This window comes from Tachyglossus aculeatus, chromosome 4 (assembly GCF_015852505.1).
Source record: "Tachyglossus aculeatus isolate mTacAcu1 chromosome 4, mTacAcu1.pri, whole genome shotgun sequence".
NCBI lineage: Eukaryota > Metazoa > Chordata > Mammalia > Monotremata > Tachyglossidae > Tachyglossus > Tachyglossus aculeatus.
The window spans coordinates 104,024,319-104,043,244 of NC_052069.1; the positions used below are offsets into that span (position 1 = coordinate 104,024,319).

Sequence of the window (18,926 nt, forward strand, 5' to 3'; positions counted from 1 at the left end):
AATACGATTGAATGAATGAATGAACTCTGTTATACTGTCTTCTCCCAAGAGGTTAGTACAGTGCCCTACACAGGGTAAGTGCTCAAAATACCATCGAAAGACTGACAAATATAATTACCACATTTACACATCCCATTTTTTTGGTATAATTTTTGCAACCCAAAAAAAGGAGAGTAGATATTACACCAGGAATTAAGTCCGGCAATGAAGGGAAGAGAAGACAAAATAGGGGAAGCAAAAAAGAGGATGAAAACATGAAGAGGAGGAAGAGAAAGATAAGAACACGCTGCCAGGTGCTGTACACAACAGGTAGTCAATGAAGTAACTGAGAAGCAGCACTGTTTAGTGGATCGAACACAGGCTTGGGACTGAGAGGACCTGGGTTCTAATCCAGCTTCACTACTTGTCTACTGTAGGGCAAGGGCAAGTCACTAAACTTCTCTGTGGCTCAGTTACCTCATCTGGAAAATGGGGGTTAAGCTTATGAGCCCCACGTGGACCATGGACCGTGTCCATCCTGATTAGCTTGTATCGACCCCAGCTCTAAGTACAGTGCCTGGCACATAGTAAGCACTTAATGAATATTATTAAAAAAAAAAAAAGTGACTCTCGTACCCATCTCCTCTTCCTCTCCTGGAGTTTACCCTCCAAATTCAAAAGAGAAAACTTACGAGCTGTGGTTTGCATTCTGGGTGCCCTGATCGTAACTTTCTTCCTGACTCTGTGCGTTGCTTATGTAAAATATTCCCTTCTCAAAAATTGGGGAAGCGGGGATTAAATGCGGTGGAGGTGATTTTGCGAATAATTTTTTCCACAGGACTTTCTCTTTTGCTGGATTTTATGTGGATTACAAGAGCTGACCTACAATACCATCCTGGGCTGTTAAACTAAAACTAAATCAACGATTACGGCAGGAAACTTTTCTTGCATTTTTATCTTCAATATTTTATTTTCCTACCAAGGCTAAAACCCCTCCCTGCCCTTCTTGTCTTGTCTTATGCTGCCGAGTCGTTTCCGACCCCTAGCAATGCCATCGACACATCTCTCCCAAAATGCCCCACCTCCACGTGCAATCGTTCTGGAAGTGTTTTACCAGTGGAAGTGGTTTACCATTGCCTTCTTCCGCCACAGTCAACTTGAGTTTCCACCCTCGACTCTCCCCCACGCTGCTGCTGCCCAGCACAGGGGAGTCCAGACTTGCAGCAGAATGCCTTCCACTTACTAGCCACTGGCCAAGTTAGGAATGGAATGGGTATGACTCTGCTTGACTCTTCCTCCCATTGCCAAGACTGCTGGAGTATTGGGATGTGATCCTGAGAGAGGTCCTGCACTCCTCCATGTTCAAAATGAAACCTAATTCTGCCGCTTCCTCCTCCATAAAATCCACACAATCTCCTTTCTCTCCACCCATCACAGCCAAACCCCTTATCTAGACCCAGATAATCTCCATTTTGACCCACTGTCATTCTACCTTCCTTCCAACCATCTGTTGAATTCACCTTACCCATCACCTCAGTTACTCGGCTGCTCCTTTGTAACCCTCCTCTGCTTTTCTTTGCCCTCCATACTAGATTCAATCACCAGCAGCTCCCTGGCCCACCACAGTTCTGTCCCTTACTTTTCTTCCTGTTCTCATCTCCCCCCAGCCAGGAAACCTTTCCTCAAGTTCTTCTGTTTCTTTCTGCCCCTCTGAACTCTATGCCGTCTCCCAGGTACCCATTACACCCCTGGAACAAATTCTGCCTTTCTACTCTTCTATTTTTCCTTCCTCCTCCAGGGTCTCTTGTCTGCCCAAGTAGAAGTAGGTTAACAACATTCTCTTTTCCCGAACATCATTCATTCATTCAACTGCATTTACTGAGTGCCTACTATGCAAAGCACTGTACTAAACACTTGGGAGAGTACAACAGAACAACAGACATATTCCTGCCCACAATGAGCTCATAGTCTAGAGGGGGAGATAGGCGTTAATATGAATAGATAAATAAAAAAATTACAGTTATAGACACATGTGCTGTACATCACTAATCAGCCATTTGATACTTTGCCCACTATGCCAAATAAACTTAAAAAAAAGGGTGTGTGTGTGTGTGTCTCTCTCTCTCTCTCTCCCCCCCCGCCCCCCCCCCCCCCCCCCCCCCCCCCCCCCAAAGAATGAATTCTCTTAGAGGGAAGGGATTGAGTCTTCTGTTTGTTGTGAACAGGACCGCCGTACTGTGGGCGCTCCGCATAGCTTAAACCACCACGGTAAGTCAGTGGGGTCACCCAGCAATCCTCACCTCCTTGTCCTGGATTCACCGGCAGGCTCATCTCTGGTTTCTGAGGACCCGCCACTGACACCGGGTTAATGGTGGATGACGTGGACAGGTCGCCGGGAAGGGGCCCGTCGCCCTCTCCATCCAGCTGCGTTCCTTCTTCATGTTCTCCGAGGCTAGGCTGGTCTTCCACTGGTGGATCCATCAGCACGTCCTCCAACTCCTTCTGCAGCTGCTGCTCACTTCCATTCCCAACAATCTAAGGGTCACAAACACGCAGTCACCAAAGATGAAAGAAAGGCCGGTCCTGAATAAAACTGGTTTCGGGTTCCAAGAAAATGATGAGCATTTCTTTTGATACAAAGATATCTTCTGCCGGTTGATAAAAAGAAACGAGCCAACCCTAAAAGCTGAGACACAGCTGCACTCCCAATTCATACAATGGCATGGAAAAAAAAAAAAGGAAATGAGCAGGGTTGCAAAGTATTCCTCAGTGTTTACTGTGAGACAGTGTCCATGTTTTGGGACTAAATATTTCGACTGGCATTTCATATCTTTATAAGCCTGCCAAAAGAAAATACTTCAGTGGGACACAGCTCGCCTCCTTTCCTGCTTTCTGGAAACAGGGAAGTACGTAGGTTCCAAAAGCTTGTCAGTCACCGGCAGGCCTTTAAATCTATCCCAGGCATTTATACGGTGCACACCGCACGGCTCACGCAGTATTTCAAAGTACATCTATGTGACGACCAGGCCCTAACCTCTACTCTGAGAGGCTCAAATTAAAATAGGAAGAAAAGTGAGCAGCCATGAATGCACTCGTACTTTAACAAAGGCACTTTATTAGAGGTGTCATGATGGCTCAGTAGCAAATATTAGGCATGTGGGAATGTAGTAGACAAAAGAGTGGGATGACTGCTCTTGTTCCCATTAAAGAAAATCGTGTTTGATCCAGGGTTCCTGCATCCTGGGAGTGCTGAAAAAATACCAAGAGTTGATTTAAGAGGCTTTTTAATGACAAACAGGAAGATTTAGACAAAGACGGTGAGCAGGCTCAAATTAAAATAGGAAGAAAAGTGAGCAGCCATGAATGCACTCGTACTTTAACAAAGGCACTTTATTAGAGGTGTCATGATGGCTCAGTAGCAAATATTAGGCATGTGGGAATGTAGTAGACAAAAGAGTGGGATGACTGCTCTTGTTCCCATTAAAGAAAATCGTGTTTGATCCAGGGTTCCTGCATCCTGGGAGTGCTGAAAAAATACCAAGAGTTGATTTAAGAGGCTTTTTAATGACAAACAGGAAGATTTTAGACAAAGACGGTGAAGGCTGTGGGGCCAAGTCAGCTGCACAGGGATGATGGCCATCCCAAGGAAGGGGTGAAATGAATACAGACATTGTTAAGCACAAAGCCAAGAATGCAGTTACCTCTAGACTACAAGGGGAGGCCAGTACCAACACGTTTCCGTTGATTTAAACTACACGTTAAAAACTTCTAGTACCTCTGGCTGTCCAAGCCGCCTCTGCCGGCAGTTACTGGAGGAAGGTCTAACAACTTTGTAATTGTTCCCCTGGAAACAGATGTCACACAGGTGCCCCGCCTCCCAGTCCCAATGATCCAACACCAGTTTCTACAGATTTCGTCTTTTCAAGTGCTCTGACTAGGGTTTTAACCCTGAAGTTAGGCCGGACATCATCATTAAGTAGTAACACAAATAAATTTCTGAGCACCATCCTTCTTATCAGAAATAGCAACCACTTAAGAAAGTTGGGCTTGTTATCAATGATTCTTCTCTGGAAATCCGATATTAAATAGTGATATGACAAATCAATCAAGAGCAACCTGGTCCGCAAAACACTTAACTTGAAGCAACTGTTTCTACAGAAGGAAGTGACTCGGCAGGAAGGAACCTCAAGCCACTTCAAGCGGACAGTAAAGTCATCCTGAAAATCTTTGAGAGAGAGACTCTGGGCTCCAAAGTTTAAGTGTTCATTAATTAAGGCCATCCCTTTACATCTGCCATTCAGGGTGGACCAAATCAGGGAAGAAGAAGTAACTTCCCCCTTGAAAAATGTTACCCTGTCAGTCTGCTGGGAAAGTAAATAGAGAACTTAACCAACAGGATGTCTTCCACCTTTCCCATTCTGCAGGCATTGCATCTACAATACACTTACTACTGCAGGAGTGCCAGCGGGCTTTTCATTTCTTATGTTTGTGTCACTGGTGTTCTCGGCCCGTTTGCCCTTTAAGTTTGAAACTCCTTGAGAAGTACTAACAATATCTTCCATTTCCTATGTCACCTCCACCTCCCTCCCACCCCGCCATCGGCCTGTTCTGTCTAGTACAGCGTTCTACATACAAGTAACACTGTTGAATGATTGACACGTTCAGTCATTACATCAAATATACATCCCTCACTTCACATAATTCCAATGCACAGTCTCTGTAACAGACACTAAGGGTGTGTATGATACTTACGCTTTTCTTTTTTGTTTTTCATTTACCCCAACCAACACTCCTTCCCAAGATATTCAGACAACTAAGCAGCAGCTTCACAAGGCATAAGACTTACAGATGTTATGAGAGGCACACCCTCCCAAGAAGAATTCATCACCACGGGAATGCTCAGGGAGGGGAAGTCATCCAGCCTTTCCATTTGCCCTCATCCTTCCAACGAATTTAAGTTGCCTGAAAGGAGGGACCGCCTTAGGGCAGGCAAAGCAAAATGAGGACAGACGCAACTTGAACACCCCACCAAAATCTGGGTTCGAGTTTGGGGCTGCCCTACCCGCTCCAAATCTCATTTGGAGATTCTCAATCTCAAATACGATTGATGATTTTCAGCATCTGAAACCTAAACAAAACTCTACAGATTCAAAAGGTCAGGAGGCAAAGATTCAATGAGCAAAGCAAGGCAAGGGATTACAGCAAGTGAGAAATACAATCAGGGATCACATCTGGATCTCATACTCACTCTAAGCTACCAATATAAGGAGAAAGAGATGGAAGAAAAGACACCATTCACTAAGGCAAGAGTAGCTCTCTTGGAAATAAACTTGAAGCAAAAAAATTGCGAAACAATGAATCGAATGCACTTTAGTTTTCTGAACTAGTCAGCAATACCAGAATGATAATGGTGAGAACCACTCCACCATCATATCTTCACTAAAATCCACGCTTTCCTCTCCATCCCCAGTACTATCATAATCCACTAACTCATCCTATCCCACCTGGATTATCGCATCAGCCTCCTTGCTGACTTTCCAGCCTCCTGTCTCTCCCCACTCCAGTCCATACTTCACTCTGCTGCCCGGATTGCTTTTCAACCAAAACGTTCAGGATGTGTTTCCCCAATCCTCAAGAAACTCCAATGGGTGCCCATCCACCTCCACAACAAACAAAAACTCCTCACCATTGGCTTTAAAGCACTCAGTCACCTTGCCTCCTCTTACCTCACCTCACTACTCTACTACAGCCCATCCGGCACACTTCACTCCTCTAAAATGCTAACCTTCTCACCGTACCTAGATCTCATTTATCTCGCTGTCAACCCCTCGCCCATATCCTGTCTCTGGTCTGGAATGCCCTCCCTCCTCCAATCCAACAGACAATTCCTCTACCCACCTTCAAACGTTATTGAAGGCACATCTCTCCCAGAGGCCTTACCTGATTAAGTCCTCTCTTCTTCTTCTCCCACGCCCTTCTGCGTCATCTTGACTTGTTGCATTTGTTCAACCCCCATTCCCGACCCCACAGCACTTATGTACATATCTGTAATTCATTTATATTAATTTCTTTCTCCCCCTTTAGACTGGTAAGCTCATTGTAAGCAAGGTATGTGTCTGTTTATTGTTATACTGTAATAATAATGATGGCATTTGTTAAGCGCTTACTATGTGCCAAGCACTGTCCTAAGCGCTGGGGGAGATACAAGGTTATCAGGTTGTTCCAGGTGGGGCTCACAGTCTTAATCCCCATTTTACAGACAAGGTAACTGAGGCACAGAGAAGTGAAGTGACTTGCCCAAAGCCACAGAGCTGACAAGTGGCGGAGCTGGGCCCTCTGACTCCCAAGCCTGGGCTCTTTCTATTAAGCCACTCCCAAGCGCTTACTACAGTGCTCTGCACACAGAAAGTGCTCTCAAATACAGAATGAATGAATGGACTGGGATAGACACAGGACAAGCAGATGAGGCAAAGTTCCTGGCGTACACAAAAACCTCTCCACAGTCCTTCAGTTTTGCTTTCAGTGCTCCTCTTCTATCCTTAAAATATTCCCAGATAAACTCTGGGATGCCCATTTGAGGAAACAGGCAATGAAAAATATACCTCTCCCTGGTACTCCCACTTTTCCTGCATTCAAAAATTCCCCAAATCAATCAACTTAGTTTATAACCACAGCACATTCATGCACAACAGACATCTTCTGAAGTTTCTCATCTGCAATTAAACCAAACAACAGTCCCATGATAAAACTGGCCAAAATACCATTCCTTGAGAGCAAAATCTAATTCATGGACCTGAAAGACAAAATGTCCCCAGGAAAACTTTGTAGCAACTTCCTGGTCTTGATTCCTATATGGTTTTGTTTTTTCACTCACATTCGCCATACGCAACAACTCGTTTCCCTTCCCAAGGTCATTAACAATGCCACCTAGACTCCCAGTATGTTTATTTGTTGCAGGTTACACGAAGCTACCTCGAGCATATTAAAAATCCTGAAACAATGAGAGGAAGTTAACTCAAGAACGACTTCCCTGAAGAGATTTCACAATTTAAAGAGGCTAGGCACTGACACGAAATGTTTGAGAAATCCCTAGGGGCTCGTTTCAAACCGAGAATAGGAAACAACCTTCTGTAAAAAATCTCCCGTTCCCACTACTTGTTCAGGCTGCAGAGGTAACAAGGAAAGTTCAAATTGCTTTGCTCAAAAGCAAACCAACCTGGAGAAGCTGTGTGGCCTAGTGGGAAAAGCACATGTCTGGGAGTCAGAGGACCTGAGAGTCAGAGAAGCAGCGTGGCTCAATGGAAAGAGCCCGGACTTGGGAGTCGCAGGTCATGGGTTCGAATCCCAGCTCCGCCACTTGTCAGCTGGGTGACTTTGGGCAAGCCACTTCACTTCTCTGTGCCTCAGTTATCTCATCTGTAAAATGCCCAAAGTCACACAGCTGATAATGGGTGGAGCCGGGATTTGAACCCACGACCTCTGACTCCAAAGCCCGGGCTCTTTCCACTGAGCCACGCTGCTTCTCAATAATAATGATAATAGTGATGATGATGGTATTTGATAAGCGCCTACTGTGTGCCAAGCACTCTACTAAGCACTGGGGTAGATGCAAGGTAATCAGGTTGTCCCATGTGGCGCTCACAGCTTTAATCCCCATTTTACAGATGAGGGAACTGAGGCCCAGAGAAGTGAGGCCATTTGCCCAAAATCACACAGCTGACAAGTGGCGGAGCCGGGATTGGAGCTCACAGCCTCTGACTCCCAAGACCATGCCCCCACACCTCTAATAATAATGATAATAATGATGATGGTATTTGATAAGTGCTTTCTATAATAATAATTATGGTATTTGTTAAGCGCTTATCATGTGCCAACCATTGTTCCAAGTGCTGGGGTAGATACAAGGTAATCAGGTTGTCCCATGCGAGACTGTCTCTATATGTTGCCAATTTGTACTTCCCAAGCGCTTAGTACAGTGCTCTGCACATAGTAAGCGCTCAATAAATATGATTGATTGATTGATTGATTGATTAAAATGGGGATGAAGACGTGAGCCCCCATGGGACAACCTGATCACTTTGTAACCTTCCCAATCAGTGCTTTACACATAGGAAGTGCTTAATAAATGTCATTATTATTATTATTAATCCCAGCTCCACCACTTGTCTGCTGCGTGACCCTGGGCAACTCACTTCACTTCTCTGTGCCTCAGTTACTTCACCTATAAAGGCCCGATGTGGGACAGGAACTCAGTCCAACCTGATCACCTGTATCTACCGTAATGCTTAGTACGGTGCCTAGCACGGAGTAAGCGCTTAACAATTGCCGTTAAAAAAAAACAAAACCCTTCAGTGCTGCAAGCTTGTCAGCGAGTATAGTGGAAACAACCTGCTGTCGGGATGCAAAGATTTTTACAATACTCTCTGCAAAGGTGAAATCTTTCAATTAACAGTCCTGATTGAGCGCTTACTGGGTGCAGAGCACTGGCCGGAATGCCTGGGAGAGTACCGTGCAACGGAATTGATAGACACGTTCCTTGCCCATAAGGAATTTACCACGGAGAGGTGGAAGAAAACAAGACTGACTCGAGGGAGTCAATGGGTTCTACTGAGGCGGCCTTAACTTGCTTCACTACAGGTCTCCCAGGGATCCAGAACCAAGCTGCCTTCAGTGGTCTACCTTCCACGTGTGCCCGCCACAGTATCTCTCATCTTCCTCCATCCCCACCCCTGAATTCTTCCATCTGTTACCATGGCACCTGGCTTAAGAGGGTCCGCATTTCACCAAGTCTTCTCTCCCCGAGTCCAGCCCAACCCAGGCCTTACCTTGAGAGAGGGAAGACAGGATAAGAATCGGTGAACAGGACTGGAGCTGGGAGGCAGAAAGGAGTGGCAAGGGAAAGGTGTGTGGAAGTAGGATGGTTTGATCCCTTCGGGAGTCAAGGGAAAAACCTATCTTTTTTTTTTTTTTAATGGTATTTGTTATGTGCTTGCTATGTGCCAGGCACTGTACTAACCACAGGGGTAGAAACAGCTAACAGAATTGGACAGAGTCCAGGGCCTTCATGGGGCTCCCAATCCCAATCCCCATTTTTCAGATAAGGCAACTGAGGAGCCAACAAGTGGCGGAGCTGGGATTAGAACTCAGATCCTCTGATTCCCAGGCCGATGCTCTTTCCACTAGGCCATGGCAGCTTCTCTCTGTCGTGCAACTTTCTTCGGAACTGAAAGCCTACTCCAAAGGTGTGGTCAAGTCACTTAACTTCTCTGTGTTTCAGTTCCCTATCTCCAAAATGGGGGCTCAATACCTGTTTTCCCTCAGACTCTGAGCCCCATGTGGGACCTGACTATTTTATATCTACCCCAGCAATTAGTACAGTACCTGATACATAGTAAGTGCTTAAATACCACAAGTATTATTATCGTTGTCATTACTATTATTATTAGGTATGGGAATCTGAAGCGCCACTTGCCCTATAAAGAAACACAAATTCATGAGGAAAAATTTCCTGTGGAATCCTGGCCAAGTCATCCAGGCTCTTTGGGCCTCAGTTACCCACCAAAAAAATGGAGAAAAATTAGCCATCATCCCCCAGGAATGCATCCTGTGTGACTGATGATAGGTATAAGCCACATTCCTGGCACTGCTAGTTAAAAATCCCCAATAAGCAGCAGCAAATGCCCAACGCCAGACATCAACTCGACCGAATCAACCGTACGTCTGAAGTGGATTTCCACACTTCTGCTGTAAAACACGAACGATGACTTTCTAAATAAATATTAGCGGATTCTAGAAGTAGGCAAAACCCGGTTGCCCGAGAAACTATTTAATGCTTATACTGTCTCAGACGATACCAGGTGGTCCCCCATTTCCCAGGGAGCAAAGTTTGGCACCAATCTCCCAATTAGCGAGCCCCTCTGTTGTAGTTTTCAACCTACCGAAGTGGAGTTGAACCGAGCGCAGGATAAGCCTCCAACCTTTCGGAGGATTCATAAGCAGCTGGTAGTTAAATACAGAGGAAACGGGGCACAATGGGCTAAATAACACAGACTGCTCTTAGATCTTTGCTTCCTGTCCTTCGTGTGAGGAAACACCTCAGTGTACCATGTGGTTTGGCACAGCGCCCTTTGGAGAAGATGATCTGCATTTTCTAGAACTGAACCTCCTGAACACGAAGCTTTCACCAGCCAGCAAGGACTCTTGAGTGGGGTGTCTGCTTATTTCTCTTGCACTATACTCTCCCAAGCACTTAGAACAGCGCTCTGCACATAGTAAGCGCTCAATAAATACCACTGGTTGACTGGGGGGGCCGGGGGGACAAGGGCTGATGGTCCAAGGAATGGTGGTTGCGGACTTGGCAAGGTTGATGACTCAAATTGCTGAATTCAGCCCAGCAACAACAACAATGCCATGCGGTTTTAGGATTTCCTCTGAGGAGAGGGCTAAGCATTTTACCAATGCCCTGTTTTGTTCGTAGTACATCTTACTGCATCAGTCCCCTGGCAAATTTCCCTGCCTCTGGCCCTCCCTAATCCGATGCACACTTTAAGCAGCGTGGCTTAGTGGCAAGAGCCCGGGCTTGGGAGTCAGAGGTCGTGGGTTCTAGTCCCGGCTCCGCCGCTTGTCAGCTGTGTGACTCTGGGCGAGTTGCTTACCTTCTCTGTGCCTCAGTTACCTCACCTGTAAAATGGGGGTGAAGACTGTGAGCCCCACATGGGACAACCTGATTACCTTGCATCTACCCCAGTGCTTAGAATAGTGCTTGGCACATAGTAGGCACTTAACAAATACCATTATTATTATTATATTATTATTATTTTTGTGGGCAGGGAATGTGTCTGTTTATTGTTATACTGCACTCTCCCCAGTGTTTAGTAACAGTGCTTTGTATTTAAGCACTCAATAAATACAAGTGAATAAAACTCTTTTCGTGCATGTCGCACCCTCCCCAAAGACCTCTGATGGTTGCCCCTCAATCGTTGGCTGCAAGATGCTCTATCACCTCTGATGGTTGCCCATCAATCGTTGGCTGTAAGATGCTCTATCATCAGCTCTCCCCTCCCTATTTATTCCTGCTTCTCTCCCACTGCACCCCAGCTCGGACACACTTGGCTACTGTCAATCCAACCTACTCGTTAGGCCACATTCTCACCTCTCTGGTCAGCCACTTCCTGCTCCCATCCCTCCCCTTCGGCCTGGAACTCTCTCCCGTTTCAAATCAGCAGACCCCTGCTCTCCCCATCTTCAAACCCCCACCTGAGAAGTGGGGTCATCTAGTGGAATGTGCACAGGCTGGAGAGTCAGCTGGCCTGAGTTCTAATCCTGGCCCTGCCACTTACCTGCTGTGTGACCTTGGGCAAGTCACAACTTCTTGGTGCCTCAGTTCCCTCATCTGCAAAATGGGGATTTAATACCTTTTCTACCTCATACTTAGGCTGTGTGCCCCATGTGGGACCTGATTATCATGTTTCTACCCTAGCACTTAGTACAGTGCTTGGCACACAGTAAGCTCTTGACAAATACCACACATGTCATTATTACTATTATTATTAGTAGTAGTATTACCACGTCCTTCAGGAGTCCTTCTCTGATAAATTTCTTATATCCCCTCCCTATTACCTCTTCCCTAGTGGCCCTATTAACGCTTCAGCATTCTGTACCACCTAAGCACTTAGGTGACCTCAGGCAAGTCACTTAACTTCTCTGTGTCTTAGTTACCTCGACTGTAAAATGGGGATAAAGACTGTGAGCCCCACATGGGACAACCTCTGTGTGTCTACCCCAGCGCTTAGAACAGTGCTTGACACACAGTAAGTGCTTAAATATCATTATTATTATTATTATTAATAATAATAATCCCTCCCCACCCAGGATTTGTGTACATATCTATAAATTCATGTGTTTCCCAATTCCTCCAATCTGCCTCCTCCACTATAATGTAAGCTCCGTGAGGGGAGGGACCAAGTCTACTACATCTACTGTACTCTCCCAAGCGCTGAGGACAGTGCTCTGCACAGAGAAAGCACTCAATATATACCACTGCTCGACTGAATAGTTAAGCTGGGTGTGATTAAGTAGTAGCATGCCTAAATTCTCCTACAACGTGGGGGTTGCCTTCTTACAGAACCCCGTGTTGGGGAAAAACTCGAATTACAATGTGAACCCGACCGTACTCACCTACTGCCTGATGCTGGGTTAGGAGCGCCACTGTTTCCTCCCAACCCTTCACCACACAGTATCCAGTCACGTTCACGCTGTGGGAAGAACATTCCCTACCTTGCATCCTAACCCAAACTCCAACGGGAAACGTGTTCTGGCAGAACTCAGGGTACGCCTCTCTAGACTGTAAATTCCTGGTGGGCAGGGAATGGACCGACCTGTTCGACTGTACTGTTCTTTTCCAAGGCTTCCAGAAATACCACTGACTGATTGATTTCCATTGCCCCAACTTACAAAGTGAACTCTACCGTCCTCTTCTCTTCTTGCATTGCGTCCGACTATTCCTCAGCACCCGTGTTGCTGAGGAAGGCCTTCTGAGCAACCGCCTAGGGCCCTGGGATTTGTACGGTCTCCAGGGGGTAGTGGTGAAAGAAATCAAAACAAAACCACTCACTCTTTTGGAAAGAAAATGAAACCGTAGAGAAACGTCAGAAATCTGATAAATCCTCCAGTCTTGACTTCCTTTTCCACCTACGCGTTGCCCAGAGAAAACCGCCTAGTCTATAAAAGCAGAGTGATACAGGAAGATAGAGACCTAGGTGATTTGCCACGTTAAGGTCCATGGGAGATTGCTCATTTCACAATTCCTCTAGACTGGATTGTAACCTCCAATAGACTGTTAGCACAATCAATCAATCAATCACATTTATTGAACGCTTACTGTGTGCAGAGCACTGTACTAAGCGCTTGGGAAGTACATATAGAGACAGTCCCTACCCAACAGTGGGCTCACAGTCTAAAAGGGGGAGACAGAGAACAAAACCAAACATACTAACAAAATAAATAGAATAGATATGTACAAGTAAAATAAATAGAGTAATAAATATGTACAAACATATATACATATATACAGGTGACACAATGCTCACAATGTGAGCAAGAATCACAGTTACCAATTCTATTGTATTGCACTCTCCCAAGCACTTACTACAGTGTTCTGCACACGCTAGGCACTCAATAAACGTCACTGAATGATTGGCTATCATTCCAACTTTTATTAATTTCTGAAGTGATCCATTTCTACTGGAAGAAAATAATCAACCAAACAATGGTTGGGAAAGTACGATACTCCAGAGTTGGTAAACATGATCCCTGCGTACAAGGAGCTAAAAATAATTTCTGGATAGAGGAAATAGTAGAGCATAAATTTACTTAAGTGTTATAGGGCTGGCTAAGGGGTACTCAGGCGAACGCACGGTCAATGCAGAGGGGAGGGCGAGAGGGGAAATGAAGGCAGTCAGGAAAGGCCTTCTGGAGGAGAGGGGATTTTAAGAGGGCTCGGAAGGTGGGGAGAGAGGTGGCCTGTCAGATATGAAAGGGGAGGGAGTTCCAAGCCTGAGGGAAAACGTGGGTGAGGGGCCAGTGGAGGGATAAACAAGATCAAGGTATCAAGAGTAGAATGGTGTTTGGGCTGGGTTGCAATAAGAGAGCAGCGAGGTAAGGTAAGAGGGAGAGAGGTGATGTGCTTTAAAGTCTATGGTAAGGAGTTTCTGTTTGATGCAGAGGTGAGTGGACAGCCAGAGGATGTTTCTGAGCAGTAGAGAACTATGGACTGCACAGTCTTTTCAGAAAAATGCTCTTGCAGCAGAGTAAAGTATGGACTAGAGAGGGGAAAGACAGAAGGCAGGGAGGTCAGCAAGAAGGCTGATGCAGTAGTGAAGGCAGGAAATATGTGCTTGCATCAGTGTGATAGCGGATTAGGTGGAGAGGAAAAGACAGATTCTAGAAATGCTGTGAAGGTAGAAAGGACAGGATTTGGTGACAAGATTGAATGTGTACGCTGACAGAGAGATGAGTCAAGGATGATGCCAAGGTTATGGACTTGTGAGACAATAAGGATGGTTGTGCCACCTACAGTGATGGGAAAGTTGGGGGAGGTCAGGGTTTGGGTAAGAAACTAGCCCAAATTCAAGAGCTTTCTCTGTTGTTGGCTTGGTTTTTCTAACTCTGCATATCCTAAACACTCAAATACGACTGAGGAATAGAAACAGACAAAAAATTTCCACGTTCATTCAATTGTATTTATTGAGCGCTTACTGTGTGCACTATACAAATGACACTGAATTCTTTCCTGTTTCCCAAAACCTGTTCACTGGCCTACAAACACCCTTAAAGCAACATGCCGCAATATTAGATTTGACAGAGTTCCCAATTTCCTTATGGGAAGCAGTTTTTCACAAGCTCAATGATCTAAAGAACCGTAAAATGTCCCAAAGGATAGGTCAGCACTGTACATAACCGTTTAAGTTATTAATTTATATTAATGTCTCTCTCCCCTTCTAGAATGTATGCTCCTGGTGGGCAGGGAACGTGTCCACCAAGTCTGTTGTCCTTTCCCAAGTGCTCAGTACAGTGCTCTGCACACACTAAGAGCTCAATAAATACCACTGATCGATTAGCCATCTCCAGCGTTTGCAACCAGAAACTATAATCCGGTCCTCTAGCTGGCCGATGAAAAGCCAAGAGGAGGAGGTGGCAACAGCCCCATGTGGGACATGTACTGTGTCCAACCTCGTATCCAACCCCAGCACTTAGTACAGTGCCATAGTAAGCGCTTAACAAATAGCATAGATTAAAAAAAAAAAAACAGGTTAGATTGTTAATGTTCTGCGGACCACTACTAAAATTAACGTTCCTAAATCCTACGTTTGACTGGGCAGCATCCGGAGGGTTTCAGGGTGGTTAGTGGTTGTTAGTAGTGGCATGTTGCAGGGTGGTAGACCTCTCTCACCAGGTCCCTTAAGGAGTGAGGTCTGAGGAGTACTGGGGGTAACTGGCTCTGGCCACACTATGCGGGGTGAAGGTAATACCGGCAACTGCTTCGGGTTAATTCGGTTCAAAATGAAGAGCCTCTCTTCATCCCTCCCCATTGCTCTGCTAGTCCTTCCTTCGCCTCACTGTGAGCCACTTTCCCCACAGACAAATGCCCCGGGATCCCACCCCCACCCTAACTGGGCGCCGGTCCCCACACAGACTTAAAAGAAAAACCGTAAGCACGTCTCTCTAAGAGATTAAATCACCTTGATTCCGTGAGACAGTCACAACATTGCTATCTCTACAGCAGTGTTTTCGCTGACATGGGCGTCCTTTCGTCAAACAGAATGGGAAGTTTACGGGGGGCGGGGCCAATCAAAGAAAATGCTTTAATCAAACATCTCTACTGCCCATGCTGCCCGAGTGGAATACTACTTACCGGTCAAAAGCATTTGCACGTACTTTCAAATTGTCCCCGGTCTTCAAGTTCCTCGTTAAGCTAAAGTTTTGCTTAGAGGAAAAGCAGAATGAACTCCGGTTATGAAGTCTTACCTTCAATCCTGGTTTCTCATCATCACTACCGTTATTGGTAGATGGAGTTTCATCCCCTTGCCTGGAAACCAAGACAAAATCTTCACTGTTAAGAGTGGATACCGAGTCTGAGGAGACACTGATTTTTCCAACAGACGCCTTGTCATCCATGACTCAAGAAGGAAGCTCAACTCATGAATGATTAAATATTTTATAAAATCCTGAAAAACAAAAGCCATAAAGATACTTTATATAGAAACGCATGTCAAAAGGTTGGTTTCTTTTTCCAAAAACCCTTCTATTTCAAAATTAACATTTGGGTGGTGTAACTGATAGCGGCCAATCTACCGTAAACGGCACAATTAATTGATGTTTACTGAAATCTTGGTTCCTTTTTAAAGTGAAAACGTTTGTTTTGCTACTCTTACACTGACTAAAACAGAGCACGTAAAGGCTTTATGAAAAAGAAGTCCACTGGTTTGCAATGCTTTCCCGGAAATTCTCTTGCTTAGATGATCATACTCTACTTTCTCTTCTGCCAATGTGGACGTTTGGTGATTATTTCTAGCCAAGATACCTCAAGCTTCAGAAAAAGAAAACACACTGAATGGCTCTGTCTACACACGAGTGATTTCTTTGACAAATGGCAGAGTCCACTGTCAGTTTTCAAGGGTAGAGGCCAAAACCGCCACCGCTCCACATGGCCCGCTGCTCCCCAACTCCAGCAAGCCAAGCACTTGCCAAGCCAAGGGGCACCTCCCTTCTCCGCCGCTCACTCCCCGCTTGAGCCGAGCGTGGGCAGAAGCTACCTTCCCAACCCACGCAACGGGTTTTCGCAACCTACGGCTCCTTTCGACATCTGGTCCTTTGTGGAAAGAGTGATCGGGGGACCTGGTTCGAATCCGGGCTCTCCAGCTTCTCTGCTGGGTGACCCTGGGCAAGTCACTTCACTTCTCTGGGCCTCAGTTCCTTCATCTGTAAAACTGGAATTAAATCCTACTCCCTCCTACTTAGACTGCAAGCCCCAGGAAGGGCGGGGCTGTGTCCGAACTTTTATCTTTGATACCATTATCATGATTATTATTAATGACTGTCATTATTATTATTAGCCAACTGTGGAGCTTGAGTCAGGGATTGGGGAGGGAGGCATTAAAAACCAAGGCTTCAGGATCTGACGATCTGCAGGGTTCACGGGAGGACTTTCTAAGGTGAGGGGCGGTTTCCTCCCAGAAAAGGGGTGAACTCTTTCCCTGAGGGGAGGCTCCAGGGGCTTAGGGAGGTGGGAAGGCTGGAGGTGCAGACAGGAACGGGATGAGGGGCGCTTAGAACAGTGCTTTGCACATAGTAAGCCCTTAATAAATGCCATTATGATTATTATTATTATTATTATGAGGGGCAGCAGCAAGGGCAGGAACAGGGGCATGGGCAGAAGCAGGTCTTAGGCATCTAACACACCCATCCTGGGAAGCCACCCTCACCCCAGTACAACACGGCCAAAACCTACCGCTGCCCACAGGGCGGAGAGGGACCCCATGCTCTGTTTTGAGCTGGGAAGAGCAGTTGCCAGCAGCCCCAGAGACCTTGCCACAGCCTCTTCTGGGGCTCCTGAGTCCAGGAAGCAGGAGACGGGGGAGCTGCCCTGCTACTGCCCAAGGCTGGCCACAAGGAAACTGCCCTCTTGCACCTCTCTGTTCACCTTCCCTTGTCCAAAATAAAACATCTTCCCACCCAAACCCTTGTCTTTCCCATCACTGTAGAAAACACCACAATCCTCCATCTCACAACCCCATAACCTTTTCACTCTTGGCTTCAAGGCTGTCCATCACTTCGCCCCCTCCTACCTCACCTTCCTTCTCTCCTTCTCCAGCCCAGCCCGCACCCTCCACTCCTCTGCCACTAACCTCCTCACTGAACCTCGTTCTCGCCTTTCCCACCGTCGACCCCCGGCCCACGTCCTCCCCCTGGCCTGGAATGCCCTCCCTCCACACATCCGCCAAGCTAGCTCTCTTCCTCCCTTCAAAGCCCTACTGAGAGCTCACCTCCTCCAGGAGGCCTTCCCAATTGTCAGCTGTGTGACTTTGGGCAAGTCACTTAACTTCTTTGGGCCTCAGTTACCTCATCTGTAAAATGGGGATTAAGACTGTGAGCCCCACATGGGACAACCTGATCACCTTGTAACCACCTCAGTGCTTAGAACAGTGCTTTGCAAATAGTAAGCACTTAATCAATCAATCATATTTATTGAGCGCTTACTGTGTGTAGAGCACTGTACTAAGCACTTGGGAAGTACAAGTTGGCAACATATAGAGACAGCTCCTACCCAACAGTGGGCTCACAGTCTAGAAGACTTAATAAATGCCATGATTATTATTATTATTATTATTCCCAGACTGAGCCCCCTTTTTCCTCTCCTCCTCCCCATCCCCCCCACCCTACCTCCTTCACCTCCCCACAGCACTTGTATATATTTGTATAGATTTATTACTTTATTTTACTTGTACATATTTACGAGTCTATTTATTTTGTTAATGATGTGCACATAGCTTTAATTCTATTTGTTCTGATGATCTGGACACCTGTCTACATGCTTTGTTTTGTTGTCTTTCTCCCCCTTCTAGACTGTGAACCCGCTGTTGAGTAGGGACCGTCTTTATATGTTGCCAACTTGTATTTCCCAAGCACTTGGTACAGTGCTCTGCACACAGTAAGCGCTCAATACAACTGAATGAATGACACCTCTCTCATTCAATCCACAAATTCCATCTGCCATCAAATCCTGTCGATTCTACCTTCAGAACACTGCTAAAATCTGCCCTTTCCACTCAACCAGACCGCTATCATGCTGATCCAATCATTTATCCTATCCCACCTTGACTAGTGATCAGGCTCCTCACTGATCTTCCTACCTCCCGTCTTCCACCACTCAGTCCTTAATTCACTCTGCTGCCCAGATTTTTCTAAAAAAAAAAACCACACACACAAAAAAAAACACAAAACGAAAACATTCAGTCCACATCTGCCCACTCTCAAGAGCTTTCAGTGGTAGCCCATCCACCTCTGCATCAAACAAAAACTCCTTGCCATTGGATTTAAAGCGATCAGCTTGCCCCCTCCACTCTTACCTCACTAAACCCAGCCCGTACGCTTCACTCGGCATCTATCTCATCCCGACTCCTTTCCTACATCTTCCTTAGGGTTTGGGGTTTCCTCCCCACTTCATATACAACAGACCACCACTCTCCCCACATTCAAAGTTTTGTTAAAATCATATCTCCTGAAAAAGGCCTTCCTCCACTAAGCCCTCACTTCCCCTTCTCTCTCTCCCTTTTGCACTGCCTACAAACTTGGATAATAATAATAATAATAATAATAATGATGGCATTTATTAAGCACTTACTATGTGTGCAGAACTCTTCTAAGCACTGGGCAGGGGTGGGGATACA

At 46.0% G+C, this 18,926-nt stretch overlaps 1 protein-coding gene across 1 annotated transcript in view; it reads right to left on the bottom strand.

Moving 5' to 3' along the window:
• Positions 1 to 18,397, bottom strand: part of RABGAP1 (RAB GTPase activating protein 1) — a 110,913-nt gene extending 92,516 nt beyond the window's left edge. The window contains exons 1-3 of the mRNA XM_038744805.1: positions 18,353 to 18,397; positions 15,505 to 15,704; positions 2,280 to 2,514 (exon numbers count right to left, since the gene is read on the bottom strand). Of these exons, the coding sequence (XP_038600733.1) occupies positions 2,280 to 2,514; positions 15,505 to 15,654 (385 nt within the window). The 5' untranslated portion in view covers positions 15,655 to 15,704; positions 18,353 to 18,397. The remainder of the gene's footprint in view (positions 1 to 2,279; positions 2,515 to 15,504; positions 15,705 to 18,352) is intronic.
• Between the last annotated feature and the right edge of the window lie 529 nt (positions 18,398 to 18,926).